At 36.2% G+C, this 25,768-nt stretch overlaps 3 protein-coding genes across 3 annotated transcripts in view; all 3 read right to left on the minus strand.

Moving 5' to 3' along the window:
- LOC134845160 (mucin-19-like) overlaps nucleotides 1–25,768 on the minus strand; it is a 581,930-nt gene that overhangs the window by 552,532 nt on the left and 3,630 nt on the right. The window lies entirely within an intron of this gene.
- LOC134845161 (ubiquitin-like-conjugating enzyme ATG3) overlaps nucleotides 1–25,768 on the minus strand; it is a 426,844-nt gene that overhangs the window by 397,455 nt on the left and 3,621 nt on the right. The gene's annotated exons all lie outside the window — the stretch shown is intronic.
- Nucleotides 9,749–16,679, minus strand: LOC134844482 (nuclear receptor subfamily 1 group D member 1-like). Its single transcript, XM_063861186.1, has 7 exons — nucleotides 16,574–16,679; nucleotides 16,293–16,396; nucleotides 15,126–15,255; nucleotides 13,980–14,525; nucleotides 13,002–13,501; nucleotides 12,602–12,731; nucleotides 9,749–10,423 (listed from the first exon to the last, which is right to left on the minus strand). The coding sequence occupies exons 1-7, from the start codon at nucleotides 16,575–16,577 to the stop codon at nucleotides 9,930–9,932; spliced, it is 1,908 nt and encodes a 635-aa protein (XP_063717256.1). The 5' UTR covers nucleotides 16,578–16,679; the 3' UTR covers nucleotides 9,749–9,929.

Genomic DNA, 25,768 nt, shown 5'->3' on the forward strand with positions numbered 1-25,768 from the left:
TTGGTTAGTCATTTAAACCAAATATTGATAGTTTCCTAAGGAGTCTAATCATTTCCTCTTGGTCTTTTTGCTCTTGGTGTATGTGATTTCCACAGGAAAATTTGTCCAAATTGGACATTAAACAGGCAGTTTAGAGAGTAAAAACTTAAATTTGCGTTTAATTTTGTCCACTAGGGTAATTTCAAGTGTTTAAGCTTGTAGAAATGTCTATTACTTTTAGTCTGTTATCATTAAAATAACAGTAAACGCAAAGGTCGCGTATTAAAAAGTAATCGGAACAATCAGCAATTCGACTCGATTGACGCATTTTTTGTGATCATTTTAAAAGAATGTCCCACGCACATTTCGCTCCTCTTAAATCTAGTGGCACATTTCGCCCCTCATAAATTACCGGCACATTTCGCCATTAAGAAAGCGGCGGTTAATTAACTGTGTATAAGTTAGGGGCGAAACGTGCGAGAACGGAATGTGTGAAGTTATTCGGGGCGAAATGTGTGAGGGGGCAAAATGTGTCACTAGATTTAAGAGAGGAGAAATGTGTGAGTACCATTTTAAAAAGCATTTGCGCCTATTTTTCTGGTTTCAAATCGGTTGTTTTGTTTTTCAAATTATGAGGTTTCTAAGTTACTCACCTGGCATTTCGAAGCCGAGAATTAGCCTGTTCGCTGTCTTTCAAATAATGTTTCATATGGAAACTGATTTCATCACCGGTCCCAAATGCTACATAGCAGCTACTGTCTGTTACCAAAAACAAACAGTATATGTAAATGTTTCTTCCGAGTATTTTTTGACTTTTGGAATCAAATGATTTTTACTCTCATTTGAAAAAGTCACATTTATGTTTACTTCGTTGAATCAAAAAATTCTGCAAAATATGATCACCCTTGCCCCCATAGTCAGACTAAAATGAAGAGGGGGGGGCTATCATAGTGAGAAGAGGAGGGGCTATCATACTAGGCTAGGGGTCTATATTAGCAAAAAAAAAACGTTTTAAATACCGCAATTAGCAGTGAATCAGGTGTTGAAAGTGTAATAGTGTATGAATACTACTGTGCCGAAGCACAAATTATATAGAGCTGAAACTTTCTGCGTCGGCACAAAGTCGTTAAGTTGTAAGATGTAACTATTTTTAGCGACGGTGATGTGTCTAAGGTTTCGCTTCTCAATCGAAAGGAGGCTGGAGGTTGGAGGACCAACATGATCCGTGCTCGTTGCTTGAAACAATCAGAAATGGGAAGCTAGGGTAAAATTCTATGTGAGAATTCAATACTACCCAGTCCAGAAAAACTTGTCATAGTGCTAAATCAGTTATCCAAGTCTATTTAGGTCTTGATAGTTCCTTTTGTCAATTCAATCATTTCATTCTTCTCAATGCTAGACATCTTTGGCAGGTGTTTGGCCTTTGGAGTGTTTGACACCATCGGATTTTATCTAAACATTGTCTCGTTTGATCAATGCTATAATCAAGTTGAATTTTCTGAAAGTCTTAATTAAAGTATCGATTTCGCGTTTATCACATGGCGCAGTCAACAAGCCCAAGTGGGGGAAAAAACCCACTTGGAATTACATCATTTTGGCCGGCTAAGAGTGCGGAACCCCCCATAATATGGGAATTTTGGTTGAATCGCTTCCAGTGGGGAATGGTCGCGAAACATTCTATAAACCCAAAGAATTTCTTTTACGCGGATACGCTGGACGCCACGCAGATAGCGGCGTTGCCAAAGAAGTGGATGAAAAAAACAGGTTAGTGGCGGAACAAACCATAATCTAGCGGCGGAACAAACTGCACCAATTTTTCAAAAAAGACCTGAATCATCACGCGAAAGTTGTCTTAAATTACGGTCTATAAATACAGTGGAATTTTACGCTGTGGACAAGCTTTTCTCTAGAGAGGGCGTGTTTTCAAATTTGTTTAGAAGATTTTGTGACCTTTTTTTTTTAAATTGACAGTATTAATTTTCTCCTCGGCTCCAGACTGGATATCCACAAACACTAAAAAGACCCTTATTCGCCCAAAGTTTCCAAGCCTCAACAGATTTTGAAAAAGAACGTGCAAAACTGACATCTTTGGGCTTTTTTCAGTCAGTTTGATTTAAAAAGGTGCTTTGCAGTATGGCCTGAGAAAAGTTCAAATTTATCTTTGCTCAAAATTTGATACCTCAGCCTCTGACTGTGTCGACGAGTTTTTTTTCCAAGCATCCCGCTGGTAGTTCGAGTGAAATAAAACCTGCAGTACAATTCCAAAAACTGTGAATGATCTCAATCTAAAGCCGTTTTAGTTTTGATTCCAGAAGTGTTCCAGAAAAATTTCTCAATGACGTTAAAATTGAGACCATTTCTTCATTGTCTTCACTATTTGAACCTTCGCAAAAAGATGACTCCTGTCCCTTAGACATGACAAAAATTTCTATGCATTAGGGGACTTAGCAGCGATGGTATGAAAGGATATGCGACGGTAGCCGATGATACTAGAATTTGAATACGCGAGGATTGGATTGGCCATGGGGTATACAAGCCACTTGGAGGCACGACTTTTGATATCAGTGACAATGACAACGACCCGGGCCGAGGTCCGCGACTCATGTTGCGACCGAAATGCGTAGCGGAAATGGACTTTCAGCGACCGAAATTCTATCATTTCGCAAGAGGCTTGAGTCGTGCAAAGTCGCAATACAGCTAATATCTGTTTCAGGTCGGGCAAAGTCGCGCGAATATTTCGGTCGCACAAAGTTGCAACATACCTATTTTTAGTCGCAATGGTCGCAACATACCCGATTTGGGTCGAAATGGTCGCAACATACCCATTTTGAGTCGCAATGCTCGCAACATAAGTCCCCGACCTCGCGACCCGGTGACGCTTCTTATGTTGGCAGGCTACATATCAGTTGTCTGAAGCTGGCTGAAACAGAAAAGTAAAAGACGTACAGCACAGCTTGCCGTGATCGGCAAATACACCCCGGTGTAGTTTTTTCGATTGATCGAATGCTGGCCCCCTTCTTGAAGCAAATTGGACACGGTCTGGCTGTAAAATCGGACACCCTTCAGTAAATTGATCCACTGTACGGGGATTCAAAATTAGACGACAGGCATATTAGACGGCTCCAATAAAACGGAACTTAGACGTTAAAATCTTTTTGCAAAGCTAGCATTTTGGACAAAAAGCAAAAATCTAATAATATTTATTACTTGAAACAAACATTCAAAAATACAAAAAGAGTTTGAAATCCTTCCCGCACCGAAGTTTCATGGGTAATAATCGATTATAATGGATTTTTGTTGACTAAAATGTTGTCTATATAATCGATTATCATGTCAAACTGAGACCACGTAATCGATTTTTAATCGATTATAATCCATTATTTTGGAAAAATTTAAATCCATTATAATCCATTAAAATCGATTATAATCCATTTTAATTTTCTTTATAATGGATTATTTTTTGTACATGAAAATCCATGTAGTAAATTTCCAGAAAGTGCCCAAAAACAGCTTCTTTGACCAGCTCCTCATGTCAGCCCCCCCAGCGTACCCCCCCCCCCCCACCCAACGTATCCAACCAAAGCCCCCCCACCCCAACGTACCCCCTAACACGTACCCCCCTCACGTACCCCCATCCCCCTCACGTGTCCAACCCCCCCGCCCTCCCCAACGTATCCACTCCCCCCCCCCCAACGTACCCCAAACCCTCTCTCTAGTTAGGGGACATCTAATTGTAGTACGGGTAAGCGCGAGGGAGTTGGTGTGGTATCTATAGGTAACTTTTTGTAATTTTTCATAGCTCGATTGAAATTAGGAAAAAATGAAATTAAGCGAGAGAACAAAATAACTAACTTAAGTTCAACAACATTATGAAAAAATGGAAATAACACACAAAAAGGTTTGAATAATTAGATTATAATCCATTATAATCGATTAAAACGGATTATTTTCTTTTGGTAAAATCTTTTTAAAATAATCGATTATAATCGATTATAATCGATTATATTGAGATTTTATTGATTAAAAAAATGTTATCATTATAATCCATTTTCAATCGATTATAATCGATTTTTTTTGTTATTTTGTAGAGACTGACAATGAATATCCAATATAATCGATTATTATCCATGAAACTTCAGTGCGGGTTTTGCTTGAAAATCAAACTGTTTATTTTAAATTATTTATTAAAAATTAATCCAAATATTTAAATCCAAAAAACATTTTCGAAATGCATAAATTATACACTAGCCTCACGTGAAAAACTGATTCGCATTAAAGAAAGCTCGACAGTTAATCGAAAGAAACTTCACACACAACAACAATAAAATTACGTCTAATTTCCCACATTTGTTGTTTTGCATCGACGTCTAAATTCATTTTTTTCGGTCATGTTTAATTTTGCTTTTCGTTTAATCTCCTAGGCCCCCACTGCAGATATTCTCATGCTATCTTGCGAGTTCCAAGTATTTGTTTCTGCGGCACAAGGACAAAATAGAATTAATTAGGAACTGATAGTAATTTTGAGCACAATTCAAAGACAAAATTTATTTAAAAAGTTGTGGGGGCAAAAAGGAATAGAAAAAAAATTTTTTCTTATGCCTTTGATAAACAAGTATTGAAGAATGATTTCAGAGATTTCACTCGACAGGCAGCATTGCCTCTCGTTGGTCTCTCGAGTGAATAATAAAAAAACCTAAAATAATTTATATTCTGTACTGAAGGCTCGAAGACGAATTTGTTTATTATGATTATTATATGAACACAGTTCATCATTTATATTTTTTACAAGTACTTTTTTAATCAAAATCTCAAGCTCAAATATGGGATTAATAACCATTCATAATTTGCTATTAATGACAAAACTTTTTTTCTGAAGTAGTTTTATCCTGTCATCCCAAATTTTGAACTTTTTTCACAGCGCTGGTTACCAATCTCCATGTTGTCTAATTTTGAGCAAAGCAAAAAACCTGAAAGTGATCCAGAAAAAAGCAGAACCTATTTATAATTGCCAAAATAATAAAAACGAAAAACAAAAAAAAACTATTTTTTCAAAATATTTAGAATTATTGCCAAAAAATCTTTAGTGTTTGTTCAATAGGAAATGACTTACAGCAGACTAAAATATGCTTTACTACAAAAATAAAAGATGAATCACTCATTTGCTGTACAATTATTATGCTATTCATCGAATGTTAGTAGTGTATCCTGTTTATGAAGACTCGCCAAACTTGATTTTAAAAAGTAATAATTTTCATTTTTTTCTTTTTGAAACCATTTATTTTAAAATCCAATTTAGGTCTAAAGAGCTTCAGAACAAATCCATTGAACAACAGTTTTACCCTGGTCCATAATTCATTCGGGTGAAATACGTAAAAGGGTTGGAAATCGATAGTTCAAAAAATTGGGATTATTAAAGCATCTCAGAGGCTGACTAAAAGGGTTATTCCGGCTAAAACCTCCTCTCCTCTCTTTTCACCTCAAATGATAAAATAATTAGGAACTCGATTACACTTTACCCACGATTCCCGATACACACACGTTTAAAAATCTGTTTTTTGTTGAATACTTACGATATTCTGACGTAATGACAGTTTGCCTAACGAACAAACTAAATTGCGACTCACAAATATATTGCGCACTCAGCACTGCACTTGTCAATCTACTATTCTGTCACCATCCTCAACTGCACCAGCCAACTGCACCTCCTGTTGCCCTGCAAACACCCTATTTTATCTGCAACCACCAGAATTTGAAGAACCTGGTCACACAATTTCTGCAGAAGATGCCATGATAAAAAACTTTGTGATTACTAATGATTTAAAATTATTTACTGATCCCACGTCCAGTTTCCAGCATTAACAAGCAATTAGATTATGATCCTTGAACCAGTTTTACTAAAACTGAGAAAAAATTGATTTTAATTAATTAATAATCGATTATCATTTTTCTTTTTGAAGTCAAATGATAATCAATAGTGATGATTTTAATAGACTATAATCAGTTATTGTTCGTAACTCTTTTGTTACACTTGTAATTATTATAATTGATTACAAACGCTTTTTTTATCCCAATTTTTAATTCACATGTTTTGCACAAACAATCCATTATAACCGATCATAATCGTATATAATCCTTTTATTTTGCACATATTATCTTCGACCTTGCATCTGAATTGATTATATTTTATGCTTTCGTACACCGTGGTTTATTTTAAAAACCGAAAAGTTGCGTGATAAGTTTTCAAAACAATTCAAGGTTATGACGTTTTAATTTTTTCATTTCTCCTCTATTAGAATCGTTTCATGATGCACATTTTTTAACCCCCAAAAAATTAGCAGTTTGCTTGAGTTCCTTAATTTAGTTGGAAAATTCTTTTTCACCTACCGCGGGACCCTTTCAACTAATGTGAAGGGATCTCTATAAAAGTTTTGTTTCGTGTTTGATAAAATATATCAATTTTAGAGCTTTCGTTATTGACAGAAAAATGATTTCCTATAAGAGTCTTAAAATTTTTGGTGTGACACAGTTTTGGCAAAATAAGAAATCATAATCAAAATTATAATCAATTGTAACTGATTTAAGGAGTTTTTTGTATGAGCTATAACCAGTTAAAGACGAAGTTAAAAGAGTATAATCTCTTGGAAATTCGTACGATTATAATCAGTTATAAATCTTTTAAACACCTAATTTTGGCAATTATAATCAATTTCAATTGCCAACAATTCGACATAATCCGTTAATTTCAGTTTTTACGCTTAAACTTGGATGTGGGATTATTAGTAATTATAATTTATTATTTTGGCAAATACTTGTTTGAGGAAAATAAGGAATTAAAATCCCTTCTAATTGATTATAAGAGATTTTAACCTTCAAAAAATGACGATTATATGTGATAATAAAATCTCGTAAGGGCCTAAATTTATTAATTATAATTAATTCAGGTTGTCACAAAAATTTCAAAGAAGTCGCTTATAATCGAGTACTTAAGCCTCTACTTGGATGCGGGCATGACTTGCATCTGATCACTACACATTTAGCCAAAGTGTCAAGCGTAACATAACTACGAAAACAAAAAATGGAAGGGGGTGAAAGTGAAAAAAGCCGCAATTCAAACGAAAATAGCCTCTAATGTTCCGTTTCTTCATGATTTCTCATTGTCACAGATTTTCGGAAATATAGACCGTATGAGTTTCACAGTGTCGTTTATTTTGCTTTTTTTGCAAATTTTCGGGTTCTTTTCAATTTTCTGGTTACCTGAAGTAGTTGCAGAGTAATCATCACTTATGAATATTTTTTTTCAATTCTTTATAAAGTAAAAATAAGACCGGAACAAAAACCCAAATTGACCCGATTTTGGTGAGTAACATTTATTTAGAGATCTCACCGTCGTCCAAAGTTCTGTCATAAGTATTCGTTTAGAATGTCAACTTTTGCTCAATTCAAAAATTAACACTGTCAAATTTAAATTATCTTTGAGAACTTCAAAATATCAGTGGCGTGCGCAGAATTTCTAGGGCAAAACTAGGATTATACTTTCCGAACTTTTTCTCAATTTGATTTTACCAGCTCGCTATATTCAATAAAGGCCCTATTTTTCCAAATAAGAAAATGTGCTGCATACCATCTTTTGATCAAAATAGGTCCAAAATGACGTTTTTTTGGCACTTTTCAAAAAAACTTGAGCAAAAGATTGTCTTTTTTGGTACACGCGTACCCTTCTCAAATCCAGTTATATTCATATTGAAGGCGCTCTTAAAAAGATTGAGAGGTTGGACAACCAAAAAGGCTGCAGTAAAATAACATCCAGTAAGGGACACTTCGGAAAACTTTGGCAACCAGAGTTGAAGGGGAAGGGAAATGGCACGCTACTGCTGAAATTGCAGCAAAAATAGTATCGTTTCTGAACTATTGGCTTCTTCGATCTTGCTTAGACACAAAAAATGTCAACACCAAAAACATTTGTAATCTGTGTTGTATTTTGGGGTTTTTTGTTTATATCTTCGAGCTATTGCCAGAATGGGCGCTATTGTGTCAACTAACCCCCTCCCCCCAATACAAAATGGAAATATTATTTCAAGGTACTATATTAAAATTCATATATGCCTAACCATTGAATAATTTTCGCCGGTTTGAAGTTCTAGGTACCATTTGGGAGGGGTCGGGGAATTGTCGGCAAGATTCTCATGTCTTAACATAATTTAACTGACTTTTTCTAAACTTCAAGTGAAAATTGGTCAAGTTTCTGAGAGAATTCGAATTGGGTTCTTTAAGGAGAAGAAGAAGAAGAAGCAAGCAGCAGGCGTGAACGACAATTGGTTGGTGATAAATGGGCCCATAATGTTATCAGGTCTGGCGATGTCAACTGAACAATGCTTACAATCACACACAGTCAATTAGCTTCTCACTCTAAAAGGCAGAGCCAGTCGCTAATCTCCCAAACTTATCACCCCTCAATTATATTTATATCGCAACCCCCATATCACTGAAAATCATCACTCGCTCTTTCATATATCTCCAATGGAATGCCTTCCTTTCTTTCCTCTTTTTAAAACTGTGGATCGATTTTGGCGACTGTTTAAGTGAGGGTTGTCAACGCACCAATTCAATGTAAGAATTGAAGAGTCTTTAATTTAAGATAAGATCAGAGTTAAAGTCACAAATATTCGCTTTTTGGACTAAAATTGATGGATTACTTTCAAATAAAGTGTTATAATTCATTTAAATAATTGTCAATTTCAATAAAATATTTTAGTTTCTGCTTCAAGTATTTAACTTTCATTTTAAAGTTATATTCAGTGTTTAATCATGTTTTGATCTGTTTTGGCAACAAATTTGATTTTGGCCTGTTGCGGAATCCGCTTACAATGCAGAGAATGCACAGTTCGGCCTCGTAATGTTGTGATTAGGTTTTTTTGTGAATCTGTCTATTTCCGCCAAATTAGACTTTTGACCGATTTTTAGTGTTTTTAACAAACAAAAGTTGCAGTTGTATTTGAAATTTCATTCAAAATTTTAATTGAAATTCTGATTTGAGAACACGCCTTAAATCTGTGATCATGAAATTATATCAATGTCCACTTCACGATTTGTATGGATTATGTACGCGTTTATCTGCAACACTGAATGTGCTTTTGTGAATTAAGAGTCCATTAAAAAAGTGGGTAGGGTTCTTTTCGGGCGCGGCCGGTAGACTCGCGAGGGCGTTATCGAACTGCAACTGTGCTTCAAAGGTATTTTTAACTTTGCCCAATTGAAAAAATTGATTAGAGGGTATCAACTAAAAGTATTATACTTGATAAGGCGAACTGCAGCCATGCCCAGAGCTACTTTCTCTCGCGGCAAAACGATTATCTAGCCGGGACAAATTAACAATCGGCAAGGAGCAATTAAATCAAACCTCGCAAGGATTCCCAAAATGGCTGGAATGCTTATGGAAAATCGATTTCGGGATTACACTGATGGTAAAATAATGGAACGAAAGATAGGGTATCGCTTGGATAGTTCTGTCTTCTTAAGAAAATACTCCTCACATCTTGAAATCGAGAGTGATAAAGTCATTGCTTGCAGTCAAATCAAGTGGAAATGTAATCAATGGGAAGAGTTGAAAATAAGTAGTACTAGAATTAATTCGAGTTATCTGTACAAAGTCAAGAGGTGAAAAATATCTCTATACAAATTGAGGAGCATAATAATATTTTGAAAGCTAAATAAATTGCATACAATCATAAGTGGGAATTCGAATAGCAAAAAATGTTGCAGCAATACAGAGTATCATATACAATAAGTCAAAAGGAAAGAGTTTAGATGTCCAAATATACCCATAGAGAGGAGAGGAGCACTTTATGCGCCATATGCAGGCAGAGCTGTACTTGTACATGAGTAATTGACATATTACAGTCCAAACAACCCAAAATCACTAAGCCTCTGAAAGAAAAATTAGTTCGGCTCCATTAACAGTCGTCTATCTGAACTTTGAGTTCTGGGTCATTGTCCTGGTGTTCTGCTGTTGCAATCTCCTGGTAATCGAGATCATTTGGACCAGAAGACATCTCAAATACACCGCTAGAGGTCGGCACATCTAACATGGCTGACGGCGAAATGTTTGAAACGTTCGAATCATTCGCCTCATTGGAAAATGAACTCTCGTCGTCTATCGTAATAGTGCAGGGGTTCAAAATAAGACTCTGAATGATCTGCGACGGTGACTTCATATGAGTGGCGTCCACACTTGCGAGGAAGTTTGGGTCGTTTAGAGAGATGGGGAAGAAGGTGTTGGTGACTGCTTGGATGGGGAGGGACTTGAGGTTTGAGAGGGAGAGAAGGAGCCTTCCGAATCGGGCAGTGACTCCCGGGTACTCGGTGCAGACGTGTTGCTGCAGATACATCTGACACTGATCTTGGATGGCTACTACTTGGGAACTGTTTCCCAGTTTAGTTCTCGTGTCTGAAAACAAAAAAGTTTCATCTTTATTAAAAGCCCACTTGTTTTTGCGAAGCTCAAAACCAACTATTCAGCCTCAGATCTGGGCCAAATAATGAAAATTTTTCAAATCAGCTGAGTTAAAACGCTGTAACGAGACTCTCAACAAATCCTAGCTAATTCACCATGTCTATTTTTTATGCATGGCAAAAAAATAAAAAACTTAAAAAAACTCTACATAGAAACATAGCCAATCGAAGATTGAAAAAGAGTGAAGAACGCAAGTAAATATTAAAAAAACAACACTTTCTTGAAAAAAATCTCAATTTTGAATTACAAAGAAAAAACTAGAAGATAAAAACTACAAAGAAAAAAATTATTAAGCTCTTTTAATTTCTAGAACAATTTATGACTGGCGCTTTCTTGATAATAAGAATTTACTAGAGAAAATTGGATCAATAGGTAAAACTTTTATTCCGCTGGAAATCTGAAAATGAAAATCCACTTTCGAAACAAGAAATCTTTCATGTTTTTGGCACCATTTCCCCCTTTTGTAATTGGAGAGCGCTATTTACGACTTTCAGCAGATCAATTGAACTCAAAAAGTGCAGATATATCTAAAAGTTTTCATAAAAGCATCAAAATGCATGAATGCACATCTGTAGTCTATGAAGAATTTTCGTGAAAGAAAAACAAAAAGAGTAAGACCTATTTAAGAGTATTCACTACGTTCATTACTTTTAAGAACATTGACAAAGGCTCGAAAAAATGTTTCGAGCAGTGTTTTTTTTGAAAAAAAAATTAATTTGAGAGTTCAAAGGATTAAAAAATTATACCCTTTTTTGATGAATCAAACCAGTTTGAGACAAGTAAATTAGACAATTTTTTTGCATTCCACCGAGAATTCTGAATCTTCGCCTAATTTTTTGTAAACAAAATTCATTCACTTTTTGCGCCATTTCATTTTCGTAGTAGGAGACGGTAATTCGAGTTTTTTATTGAATGGATTTGAACGGAGCTTAATTTGAAACAGGGGCGAATCTAGGAGTGGATTTTCCAAAAAAAAAAAATCAAAAATTTGTCTACTTTTTTTAAGTCAACCAAATTGATTTTCGGAGCTCTGGCAAATCACTATAAAAACTTTATTTTGATCAAATTTTCTACGCCGCAAGCGAAAATTTGAAAAAAAAAATTAGGATAAAAAAGGCCTTTTGGTCACTTTTTGGAAAATTGAGACCAAAAAATTGCCTTTTTCGGCGCGCTCTACTTCCTCAACAATTTTTTTACAAATTGTTTCAAAAAACCTGGAAAACTCTAAGGTAGATTTTCAAAAAAAGCGTGAATGTTAAAAAAAGAAAAAGCCAAAGTTTCGATTTATTGAAAAACAAGCAAAGTTTTTTCTAAAATTGGAAGTTTTTTCAGCGTTTTTTTTCTGATATGGTTGTTCAAAAAATGCAACTTCCATGTCCACAGATTGCCCATCTTTTGGTTTGTATCATTTTAACAATTTGGATTATTGGTAAGGTCATTTAAACTCAACTTACGCCGATTAAGTAGCACAAAACTATTGAATGGCCAAAAATTTGAATGGCCAAAAATTGTTGCTTTATGTTTTGATGTTTGCCGAAGTCCGATTTACGTAAGTTTTCTTTTCCTTTTGGATTAAAACGGTGTTAAAATACAGAAATCGCTTTAAAATTTAGTGTTTTTAAATTGCTTAGGCAACAAAAAGTAGGGATTGAAATTGTATGGTGTTAAGTTGTTTAGAGTTAAAAAAATGGAAACTACTGAATCCCGATGTCTTTATCACTTTTATTGACACTTATTCAAAGTCAACAGACAGTTCAAAAAAAGTAGATGGACGCAAGGAAACAGGATTTTTTTTGGAATAAATCATATAACGAATCCAACTAATTTTAAGTCTTTTTAATTTTCAAAAAAAGTGTAGTGTTGAAAGTTTATTGATGAAAACAACCCAACAACCCAATTTGGGAAAACTAGATTGATAGTAGTAAGTTTGTATTCAGCTTAAAAATCTGAAAGTTAAAATCTTGTTCGAAACTAGAAGTCCATCACCTTTTTCATCACCACCTGTATAAGAGTTTTTATTAAAATCTTTGAGTATTGAAAAGAAGTTTTTCCCCCTTATCACAAAAAAACTTATCTTCGTATTGGGCTCTTTTGTGTGTAATTAAGGCTGACCTGAGTCGAATAATAGGATGGTCTCCATGAGTGATAGTTCTGTGGGGTCCGGGGACAGCTCCTTCACCCTCTTCTGGTACTCCGTCATCGTGTCCACCTGCTTTGACAGATCACTCTTGCACCTCACAACCTGCAGCAAACAAAACATTTGCATATAAATTCAAAAGGTGAATCCAAAAGGTCGTAAATTCCACACCAACTTTTACAAAAGAACGAAACTTTTGAAGACTTTTAAGAAACGCTTTTTAGTTTCTGTATTTGATGAACAATCAAATCAAGTAGAAATAAGTTCTACTTTTTGAAATACAAATATGCACCAGAAAAGAAGTTGACCGGAAAGTTACAATGATTTATTTGCATTTTGAATATTTAAAAAATCGAAATCAGATTGACAACTAACCATGCCGAAAATGGATTCGCAGTATTGTGCTGCAAAAGTAGCGTGTAACAAAAATATGGGCGCCCAGTTTTCCGAGAAAAGTATCAGCTGATCGCTGATCGGCATGCCTCGGAATGCTTGAATACTCGTCGCCCTCTTGATTATTTTCACCAAAATTGTCTCTGAGTTCGACAAAAGTGTTTCCACGTCAAAGTTCTTCCAACTTTCTTCCTCTTTAATAAGAGGCTGCATTCCTGATGAAAGCGGGTTTTCCTCCAGTTTTACCGAGTCTGAATCGGTGCTGGTCGGACTGCAAAGCGATTCGGAAATTGTCTGTAATTTGCTGGGCGATTCTTCGCTCGGATGTGGGTTGTAAAGTTCTGGGCTGCTGAAGTCTTTGTTCATGACTTTAGAAGTACCCAGTTCGAATTTATTCATTGAAGGGTGACTGTATTCAACTATTGGTGGTTTGAGGTCATTGAACTCTAAGCAGGTCCCATTTTCGTCTTCAAGCTTCACCACTGAAAAAAAAAACAAATAAAAAATGACTCATTGGATATTTATGTGCTCCAAAAAACAGCGATGGCACCAATGATTTGATAAAAATTCCTGAAGATTGGTTGATGTTTCTGATGTTCTGCAAAACACCCTGATGCAGGGGTGGATCTAGGATTGTCTCGAGGGGGGGGGGCGGATTTTCAAAATGTTTTTGAAAATTCGCTCCCCCTCAGAGTTAGTATATATTGGCGCCAAAGGCGCCCTTAGAAAAATTTTAAGTTTGGTCGGCTTAAAATGGATTTCTTAAAAAGTACCAAAGGGGGGACCCTGTGGGTATGGAGGGGTCGACTCCCTGAGTGGGAGGCGTCCGCCCCCCCCCCGCCCTCTTCAAAATCCACCCCTGCCCTGATGTTTAAATATTTACAAAGAAATGTTTCAGACGCAGTAAGTTCTTTTTTTTTATCATAACAATTTTGAGCTTCAGTTTTTTAAGTTACTAACCTTGTTGAGAGGGCGCGCGGCTGTTCAGAAATGTGGGCGCAATATTTGGCAACTGTTGGTTAAACAATTTGAAACTGGGCAATCGCATTGGGTTGTTCATTGCCTGGAGGAACATTGAAGCATGCAGCAGGGTAGCCGGGTTCGCGTAGGTGAAGAAATTCGGGTTTCCGTTCGAGTGGCCTGCCGGGTTCATATTACTTGTTGCCGGGTGGCTCCCCATATTTGGATTTAAATTAGTTGGGTTGAAGTTGCTTAACCTGGGGTTCACTGGAGGAGGGGCGATGAACGGGTACTGAGGCGCGAATGGTTTCTGCATCGGGTTCTGAAGGTCTATCATTCCTTGAGATGTCATTGGCATATGCATGGGACCCATGGAGAGAGGGTCACTGACTTCGGGGGTCATTTGAGTCATGGGTGGGGGTGTGTTGTCTCTCCATGGCTGGAAAGTGATCTTTGATTTGTGACTGGACCCTGCTTTCGAGTCTCCCCGTAAGGCAGCCCGTTTTTCTATTGTGGATTTTCGAGGTCCTCTTTCATCTTGCACGGCTGAAAATTATAGATCTGGTCAAAGCTTGATCAAACGAAAAATTGCTTCCCATAAAACTTTTCCAAAAATTTTTAGCTCCTATTATAATGAGAAAGATCCAAGGAAAATTCAATAAAATGTTTGTCATGGGGAAGGGGAGAAAAAATGCTCTAATTTCTTCTTTAGAAACCAAGGGCGGATCTAATGTGTTTTCAAGGAAGGGTATGTTTTCAAAAACGTCATCATTTTTTCAAGTCATGTTAATTGTATTTCTGTGTTTTCGCAAATTACTAAAGAAGACCCTGTATTATCCGAAATTGTCCTCCAAAAGTTTCCTCTGAAAGGTAGCAGTCAAAATTGTTTTTGAGTGCAATTTTGGCCATAATGTATGTCGAAAAAAATTTTCAATGCGGATCTTTTTGGTGAGCAGAGCCTAAAAAAAGGTCAAAATGCCGTTTTCAGATAATTTTTATAGTTAAAGTTATAATTTAACGCTGACGACGCCTTTAGAAAAATTGGTTGCAGAAAATGTACCAATTTGGCTTGGCAGCGTATTGAATTCCTGAAGCAGTCAACCACCCTTAAAATCCACCCCTGAAATATAGTCTCCTTTAGGATACCTTTGGGGTTCATGCTGCTCTCGAAGCATTTCTTCAGTCTGCAGTAGGGACACCAGTTGCGCCTGGCCTTGTCGATGGAACAGTTGCCTTTTCCAATACAGGTGTAGACCATCTTGCGCCGAATACTGCGCTAAACACACTCAGCTAAATAACATAATCGCTGATTACAAAGTGTCTCAATTTTCAGTTGAGTTTTTGGCTAGCTACAAAAGCAGCTTCAATTCTTTGGCTCTTTTCCAGTTCCCCCCCCCCTTGTTAAATTACAAAAAGAGATGTTCAAAAATTGTTCACACGGCAATTTTCATGTTAGAAATGTTGTGAAAATTTGTTCAACTGTTCACGCTGACACGTTTTAATGCAGTTTATAACATTAAAAATTATTTTAAAAAAGTTTTCATGTAATGAATTTCAGAAAAAATGAAAGGGGGGGGGGAACTGGAAAAGAGCCAATTCTTTAGACCATATTTTGCACTGCAGTTTTAGGATATATTGAAGCCCGAAACTCCTTTTTACAGTTAAAATAAGCAAATCGTTGAATGGAATTCGATCTACCAGGGTGAAATTCTAGTGAAATTAGTTTCAATTAGAATTCAATGGGTTCAAAAATTGACCAGTTATCTTAAATTACAAACACACACACACACACACACACACACACACACACACACACACAAAACGTTTCTGGGAAATTTCTCAAGGCTCTTTTCTATACTCTCCTCCCCCACATTTGAATTTCAGTTTTTAAAAATTTATTTAACCTCGTCATAATGCAATGAAACTTTGCATGATGAACAAACTAACTATTGTGAACACATTTGTTATTCATACCTTTCTTCGTAACATCACGCATTCACATAACAACTCCTAGGACGATTCAAAGAATGGAAAATTTCGAATGTGGGGGGGGGGGGGCGTAGAGTGCAAAAGAGCCCTTTCGTGAATGCAATTGGTCGACTTCAATGACTTGGAAATTGATGTTTGATGTCCAGAGGATCGCTAGGGGGGCAGCATTGTAATTAGAAAGATCCAACTATTGGTTTTCTCCCAGTAAAGTATATACCCCAAAATAGTCAGAAAACCCGGAGCTAGAGTTAAGGAAATGCAATGGGAAGGTGCGGCCTTGGAGTTCAAATTAAATCAACTCTCGAAATAAGAAAACTGATTTACCTTGAAGAAACATGAGCATCCATCGCAGCAATAAACACCGTAATGCTTCCCAAAACTCTTGTCACCGCAAACTTGGCACGCAACAGGATTAGGCAAAGTTCTCCCTAAAAAAATTATACGGATTTGTTAAATTTCTATTTCACGAGAAGTATGTGATTGAATAGCAGTTTTAAATTTTTTGATAACAAGAATCGAAAGTTGTTATGCTTTAAAGCGGGGAATTTTTTCGTCAACATATGCAGCATATGTTAATTAGGGTACTTGAAAATCGAGCCACTTACCCATTTCAGCGTAATAAGCGATTCCACAATTGATTAAATTACAGGTTAGGTAAATTATTATGCGATGATAGCTTTAAATATGATGAAGATATTTTTCGGATCAGCTTCTTTTTTATTGACACGTTCTTATTTTCTCTGTTCCTATTGGTTCATTTGGTTGCTGGATCCGTGAATGCAATTGGTCGACTTCAATGACTTGGAAATTGATGTTTGATGTCCAGAGGACTGTTAGCTGACCCTTGACGCCAATTTTTAAAAGTTGACTCAAAAAGGTCGACAATTTTGCGACTTTTCGGACTTTTGTACGGAGTTTGCAGGAACGAAGTCAAATAGAGACTTTTTCACGTGCTTTTTTATGTGAAATGAAATTTAATCAACGACTTCCTGAATGTTTTCATAGAACCATATGTTTCAAACGGATAAGTCAGGTCTCTAATGGTAATGATTTTGCGACTTCTAGTTGACTTCTAGTTTTCATCAAATCAACAATCATAATTTTTACCTTAGAAGTTGAGATAAATAGAAATCAAGTTACAATTGTCATAAGCTATGAAAAGTTTTCATGCAAATTTATCCCAGTAATCTGACCGGATATCAAGACGCTCAATACCCGAATTTGTTTTCGTTAACATATTTAATCCTAACGATGTCTTTTTTTTTCAATTCGTTAGCGTATTATGGCAAAAATGAGACGATACAAAAAATACAATTTTCAACAAAGATTGTCTAAAGAAGTCATTGTTTAAACATAATCTCAAGCTATAGTCTGCCTTCTTGTTATACGAAGCTGTCAAAAAGTATATTTCACTGTGAAATACTGCCAGAGCAGGCTAAATCAAATCCAATTTTCTACGAACTGACTGTATGTTTGTGCAAAACTGTATGACTAAAGAAGATTTTAAGAAAATCAAAATTAATCAAACGTTTCCGAAAATGGCGCTGGAACATTTCAAAAGTAGATTTACAGGAAAAAAAAACAAAAGCTTCTTGACTTAACCTTCTATAACAAGCCTGCTCGTTTGCTCTACCCGATCGAATTTAGACTATATTTTTAAAATTTCAAACGGGTTTTTCTCGATACTGAGACACCTTTTTGGTATGTTGTTCGAACCAGGGCTGTAAGGTTTTTAAACTCACTCCACCCATTACGATAACTATTTGTTTAACCTGTTTTTGATTGCAAAGAACAGAAAAAAATAGGAAACTACCCAAATACAATTTTCCTCCCTTTTTCATTGGTCAGAACAACAAGTGTATCATTTTGATGATTATACTTAGCCGATCAGTTTTATTTTTTTCTCATAGACTTTGTAGAGAACCAATCAAGATTGCCTTCAAAACAATTTTTTTCGAAATGATATGTGACAAATTACGAGGTCAAACTGGATAGGCGCACAATTTTTGTCGACTGTAGGTCAGTGGAATCCAGAGACAAGCGCTTAAAATTGTTCCAAGATGTAGGTGGATTTCGCTTATAAAACATTCGTGGGTTCTGCTTCTGCGTACAAACATCTGTAACCTAAATTTCTTTGTTACCCCTGTTTCAATTCGGAATTTGCAACAAGCAAACAATGCTAGTTGTTCTGGATTTCGCAACTGCAGTGAATTTCGGAAAATGTAATTGGTTTCGCAATTTCGTTTTTAAACTCAACTAAACCAGTTATCGCTTCTGAACAATTAAAAGCTAGAGCTAGACTTGTTGTATTGTAAATGCTGAAAATAAAAACAAGGGTTTAATTATTGTCAATGGAATCCAATAAATCTTAAATTTTTGCTTAACTAAAATCGTGGATGTACCACTTAAGTAGTTGGGATGAACTTCCCAGCAAACTCTTTTTGAGAAAAAGTTTGGAAAACACCGAGTATGCAGAGTCCAAATAAGCTAATTTGAATCAGATTTTAAAATTGAACAAACAAAATCATTACTGGGAAGTAGTGGGATTTGGTTGTGACTTGGTAGTATGTATATCGTTTTGAAATTTTTTTGAAAAATTAATTTACATCTTCAACCTAATTTTTCTGTTAGTATATAATACCTTTACTAATTTTGTTTCAGTATCAGCATATCAGATTGCAGTTATATTTTATTGATATTGAACTGTTGTTAGTAATTGAGATTGAAATAATTTCAGTATATGGGACTAATTTGTTGTCGGTAAATAAGATCGAATCGTTGGCAGTTTTTACGATTCACCAAAGTTGTTAGCATCCGTGATCTTTAGAAAAAACTTACGTTAGATTTGTTTCTTTTCTCGATCTCTGACAATTTGTAAGTGAAACCGATAGCGCGCGCCGTTTATCAATTATATTGTCTTGGTACGTATTATATTATCTTTAAGCCAGTAGTCTCCGTTGTTTGTAGAAAATTGACTAAAAAACGTTTAAAAATTTAAAAACAGAACTTTTTAAAAAAAAATTGACAGAAACTAAAATTTACATTCACAAAGAGAAACTAAAAAACTCCAAAATTTAGTTCTACTTGCTGAAAATTTATTTGCTTAATCACGACTAAAAGAATTTTTATATGATATATCACTCAAACCAGTCCGAAGTTTTTTATGGTTTCTGATTGTGCGTAGAAAACAGAACGAAAAAAACTAAAACACACCCGAATACAAAGATCGCCCCCACTTTCAATGATCGGAACAGAAAATGTAATTTCAAACAGTAACTAAATTTGTCACTGGAATCAGTTATAATATTGTTACAAACAAAATGTGGGTTTCGCTGTTAACAAAATATGGGCACGTAAAATGACTATTCGCAAATATTTTTAGTTGTATGTAGATGCCAGAAAACTGTTCCAAATTCCGCAATTTTTTTGTTGATTTCGCAAATTCACTTGTTTCTGGAGCAATTTTGAGCGGTACAGTGTTTTACATAATCGTTTGGGAAATCAAAAACAGCAAAGAAGATCACGGACAAGTAGCAAAGTTGCAAAATCCGCGACAAATCTGATTATGGCCTGTTGCGGAATCTGCTTGCAACTCGCAAAATTCACAGTTTGGCCTCGTAATAAGATGTATTTTATTAGAAAAACGAAAAGTCGTCAAGTTATTCATTATCTACTTTATGTTTTATTGCCTGGGCAATTGTTTATCCGGCAATTGTTAGCAATGCAAGAGAAGTCAATACCCATTTTTATTTTTTAGTGATATTGTGGGATGCGGAAAATTCTTTTTGAAAAAAAAAGAATTGAAAGTTAACAATCAAAACATTCTCCTTGCTTGATAGTAGACAAAAATTTTGCAGAATTTTTTGAGCAAAATGGCATGCAGGTGTTTTGCATGTTTTACATTGCGCCATACAAAAAATTTTTGTTGATGTGTTTCAAAATACCAAAAACATTTTCTAGCTAATTAATAGCAGCATAATGGTCAACAGATTCTGGTATAAAATGCTGATCGAGTAAAAAGTATTTAAACCAAGGAAAAAAGCTTCATCTTTCTAAACAATTTTTTTTTCATTATGCGAAGAGTCGATGGAGATGGCCCTATTCATTTTAGTTTTCCAGTTTTCTTAAGCATCTGAGCACTTCGGGTGGTCATGACAATCTATCAGACTTCTAATGGCGTGTGTAGCAGTTTCATATCCTTTTTTGGTACCACAATTTACCTGAGAACTGTAGAAAAAAATTGTCTTGATCCGTCGCGTTTAGCCACGATGCGTCTGAGTGTGATGCCGGCTACATCCGGTCGAGAGCCTCCATCTATCATTTTGATAGCGAGAAAGTTTCATCAAATAAAGGTATTAACGGTTCGGGTAATTTACCATCTCTAAGAACGTTTAAGAGCGTATAGAGCGATTTCATGGAAGTGAGCCCGGCATTGCCGCTTGATTTTATAATGAAATCTTTGGTGATTTTAGAATAATTTAGTCCGGATTGGCTCCCGCACAGTTTCGAAGGGACCTTTTTGCTTTGTAATCTTTGTATAATTTTATGTACAAAAAGTTATCGATGCTTTCTGGTTGGGGTTAATTAGTTCAGTTTTTTCAGCTACAAAATATTTTGAACGTTAGGAATCAAAAACAACGCAAAAATCATCAAAAAAACCAGCCAAATAGTTGCGTTTTCTACATTGTAGAAAGAAATGTACCACAATTCGTTTTATCAGATAAATTTTTGTCCAAGAAAACAAATGCGTTCGACTGTAATCTCGCGAGTATACAAAAATTTAAATTGGCTGTCTTCACATTAGTTTCTAGCATTATTTCATTATCAAGATTGATGTTTTTTATCAGATTTATCATAAACAAGTAAAAAAAAATTGATACTAAAACAAAATTTTCAGTCTCTAAGGGTAATTTTTGCATCATTGACATTAAGCATTTTCAAAAAAATTTCACATCAGTTTGACGCCGCCGCAAAAAATAACAAAGTTTCGACCTGGCTCAAAGCTATTGATTTAACTCATAAAGAAGCGTAAAATTTTTATAGATTAAAAATATATTTCTTTCAAGCATTATTTGGAAGAGTAAAGAGTGATAAAAATCGCTAGCAAAGAAAAACATCACCCGAGCTCAAAAAATCGAGCTGTCCGCCACCAGATTCCCAGCGTTCTAATCGACAGACTTTTCTTTAGAACTTTTTAATTTGCGCTCGACACACAGACACAACATCGAACCTATCACATCTATTTCAACAAAGTATTGCAAGAATCAACTCGTTTGTCATATGAGAGGTTCAAAGTGTTGGACCAAAAAGAAGCCCCGAGGCATACCACTGTTTGCCGACAGACTGAAAAAAATTTGTCATAGAAGTTGTTGGCTTTTTTGTGTTCAACGTATGAAACAAATTTGGTTCACTTGATCTTTTTATGTGTCTTTTGAGCGCCTTTTAAGCACTCGTATAAAAATATCCGTCATGCAGGTCTCTGGAAAACACATTTTTGACCTGAGGTTTTTTAGATTGCGCCCCTGGATCTACTAGGCTTGGGTGAGATTGCTCCATCAAAACTGTTCAATGATCATATGCAATTGGTCCTCCAATGAAAACATCCAATTTCTCCTTATCTAAAAAAAACTAGAGCTTCAATTTAAAGATTTTCGAAAAACAACCAAACCACTTGTATTTTTGTGAGTAATTTTCAGAAACTATAAATTCTTTCCATCTACCTTAAACCGAGTATTTTCCTATGGAAACATTCGATACGATAGCAAACAAACATGCAATTCAGAACGAATTTTTAGTGTTTAGACTGTGAACGTCTAGTCAATGTTTATGAGATAGATTATAAGCTAAGAATTCTTAGAAATAATTGACAAACTTGGTGCACATTATACATAATAGTTTCGGTTTCATCTCCAAAAAAAAATTTTTTTGGAATCGTAGGATTGAATTGAAAAGAAATCAATAAATAATGATAAGAGAATTTCGAGTGCATTGAAACGGCATTAAAAGTGGCTCTGATGTTTCTTCCGCTCGCCTTGTGAGTTTACTTGCTTTTTTAGCCTCAGCAGTAGGAGCGAAAGCTGACTTAAGCAAAATTTTTGGAGTACGATAGGGAAACATGTAATAACGGATTGAAACTTTGTTGTGGTTAAGTTAACTGTGTATTAGTTCCGGAAAACTATATTCCAAAACTTTGGGTGGAGCTGTTTTTTGTCAACAAAGTTTCTGAAATGTCCTTGATTTTGGAACCTTTTGATTCAAAAAAAACTCCAACACAACTCGGATCGCAATGGTTGAATGACATCCTGTTGTAACAGTTGTCAGTTAGGTCACATTTGAGGTCAAACTTGATAAGCTCTATAGCCATTGGCCTAAGGGCAAGAAACAGAAACCTCTGAAATTTTACACCTCAGCAAGTCGGAACTAGTACGTGTTTCAATTGAATATCGAACATTCGGATTGTCACAGCCTAAAAGCCGCTACCAGAATTCTTCATTCATCAATAAATTCCAGCAAAGGAAATGAGTTTCAACTTGGGAATTGAGTTTTTGGGGCTGGACCATTGGGAGACCCCGGTTGTCCACCTTTCCACCGAAGGTTCACTCTGGTCCACTTCTAATGGATATCTTCTGCTTTCGTAATCGTTCAGTCTCCTATTTCAGGATAAGACAGCTATATTCTAGTGTGATACTATATCTGGAAATTGCGAATAGCAATTTCCCGCTGCTTTTTCGACCACTTTCCCGCAATTGTAGTTCAATTGTTCTGATCTTATTTTTCTGAGATTTTCAGTTGTCGGTAGAAAATTGAGCATGACAGGCCCAATTCGATTTTTTGAAAAATTCCATTTCATCCCAAAATCATGTTTCTCGCGTTGTTCAAAGTCAAACTTCCAAATATGACCGACTGGCACAGTTCCGAAAGGTTAAGAAAACGGCTACCGACTGCCGAATCGGTAGTCAAAAAAGTGTATGGATCTATGTTTCCTGCCAGACTTTTGAGAAAATTTTAGAAACTGACCACAGGCTAAAGCCAGAAGGACCAAGGCTCTGGTGAACTCGTTTGACTTCATCATTTCATCACAGTTTCATCACAGTTTCTTATTTTGAGTATATCTGATGTTATTTTCAGATTTTTATTTAATACTTTTCTTTCTTCTTTTATTTTCTGTCTGTGCTCCGTCACTCCTGATTCTCTGCCAGGAACAAGACAGCTCTACTCTCGTTTAATTTATAGTAAAATTGCGAATAGCATTTTTACTCTACTATATTTCAGCTTCTTTACCGCGATTATTACTTGATTCTTCTGGTTGACTTCTTTTAGCATTTTCAGTTGTCGCGAGAAACTTGAGCATGGCAGGTTCAATTCGAAATTTTGAAAAATTACTTTTCTCCCCTAAATCAAGATTAAACGTTCTGCTCGAGGTCAAACTTCCAAATACGACCGACTGGCACAGCTCGAATGGGGAGGTTCTAAAATCAAGTGACTATAGATATGGAAGTGATAATGATTAAATGAAGATGACAAGTGTTTAAGTCCTTTTCAATTAAAATCGATGCGGGTTACGTTTCTTCAATAAGAACACGCAACTCGACACGAGATAATATAATATACAAGTGTTACAAGTAAAAAATTTCGTCGAAAGTTATTTTGTCATTTATTGTTCCGAGTACGCAAGCGGCGTTCGCAATCTATTTTGCCAGGGAGATTCTCTGTTTTAAAAATGCTGCCTGCTCTGGGTTCCTCAGTGCATATGCTTAGGTTCTTACAGAGCTTGCTCAAAAAAACTTCTGGGCTGGGGCAGGCCGCGCCCTGAATTTCAAAAGCTAGCGGTTGAAAAAGATATCCATCATTTACAAGATCTTTATACTTGTCAATTTTTCGCTCTTCCGCATCAGCGGCAGCCGTACCAGGGTTACAAACAGACCCGGCATTAATCCTACAAGAAGTTAAGGAGTCTACTACCGTTACATCCCACAAGAGCTGCTTACCATCAGCCCATGCAACGAGCGTCAAACCGTCTGGTCGCTTCTGATCGGTCCTGTAGAGGTGTCGTGGTTCTAAAACAGACGGAATGTGAGTAGATGATAGACTCTGCTTTATAAGGGCATTCAGGTTTGAATGCCTAGAGAATCTCCCTGCACTTTTGAGGCAAGAAAGACCATGCCAACCATCCTCGGTAACGTCTTTTCCGCACACGCATTTGTGCCGTTCGCATATTTTTGATCCTAATCGAAATCCTAGTGCAATTCCGAGTTGTTGGTTCGACAGTTTTAACCTTAAATTTTTGCACGGGATGACGTTCAACCATTGGGAGCCAAATCTATTTTGGAACGCGTTGAACTTTTTTACGTCCGTTGGTTCGAGTCGTAAAATCACGTCTGCAATTTCGCTGTCAAAAATTGGCTCCGTCCATTTTTTTTGGATTTCATTTTCCGGAGCCATTTCAATTTTTCCAAGGTCAAACCACCGTTTAAGCGCATCATCATAGGTTCCATCCACATGCTCCAAACCAAAGATTTCGCTCAAGGCATCTTTTGCTCCTACTGCTGAGGCTAAGAAAGCGGGTAAAGCGAGTAGACGAGCGGAAGAAACGCCCAAGCCACCTTTGGCTGCCGGGAGAACTGCTTGTAAAAACTGGCTATCATCCATTTTCACGTTAGTGACCTTGCATAACGAATTTCTTAGTAATTTATCGTAACGTTCCAAAAAATCATTTTGCAAAAAACAAGGGCTCCAACGCAAAAAATATAGGAGTTTTGGCATGCTAAAGCAATTTTTCAGGAGGTAAAAACCATAATGGGCGTCTAGTTTGTCAATGACATCCGAGATTTTTTTCAAGCTCCTTAATTTTTTCGTCGGGCAATTCTTTTCGGCAAAGTTCGCCAGTTGGAGATCCTAAAATGAGGAGTTCTTCTTTTGTTTTTATTTTTATTTTGGGGCATATTTTTCGAAACTGTGTTAAAATTGAATTATACTGTGAACTAGTAGTCGGTCCCAGAAAACAAAGTTCACACTTCTCAGTGTTTAAGCTCAGGCCGTAAATTTGTTCCGATTTCAGAATGTTTTTAAGGTCCCGGAGTACTACCTTATAGTGGTAGGCTAAATTCCCATCATCTAAATACCAGATTTTAATTTTCGACTCCAACTGTTTGACTAGTGTATGAATTATTTCCGCAAAAGTGGTGGGGCTTCAGGATCACCTTGCTGAGTTCCGTCTTTTGACATTATGACAGAGTTTCCGTAAAAAAGGTAACTAGGTTTACCATACGCGCAATGGGTGTAATTATACCATTCGGGGCGAATTGAATAAACTTGATTCAGCATTCTTTCTCTGTTTAAAGAGTTAAGGGCATTCTTAAAATCTAGTTTTAAAAGAAAAGTGCATTTTGAATTGTCGTCGCGTTCAATTAGGTTTCGAAACGACTGCGCAGCTATTTCTGCTCCTCGTTTAGTACCGCATCCTACCTGTACATTTCCGAAAAAATTTTGTCGCTCGGAGAGGGCCTTACTTCCAGCGCATTTAGACGCGATACGTCTCAGCGTGTTGCATATGGCAATCGGTCTCAACCCTCCGTCTATCTTTATGAGGGCGATAAGCTTTGCGCCAAAAAAGAAAGGTCTTAGTGGTTCGGGTATTTTGCAATCTCCAATGAGGTTTATCAGCTTAGTAAGCGATTTCAGAAAATTAAGTCTTGCACTGCCATTCGACTTACTAACAATATCTTTAAAAATTTGAGGAATTATTTTATCAGGACCTGCTGCTGATCCGTTTGGAAAGGACATTATCGCATTGTATATGT

This window comes from Symsagittifera roscoffensis, chromosome 4 (assembly GCF_963678635.1).
Source record: "Symsagittifera roscoffensis chromosome 4, txSymRosc1.1, whole genome shotgun sequence".
Lineage (NCBI taxonomy): Eukaryota > Metazoa > Xenacoelomorpha > Acoela > Convolutidae > Symsagittifera > Symsagittifera roscoffensis.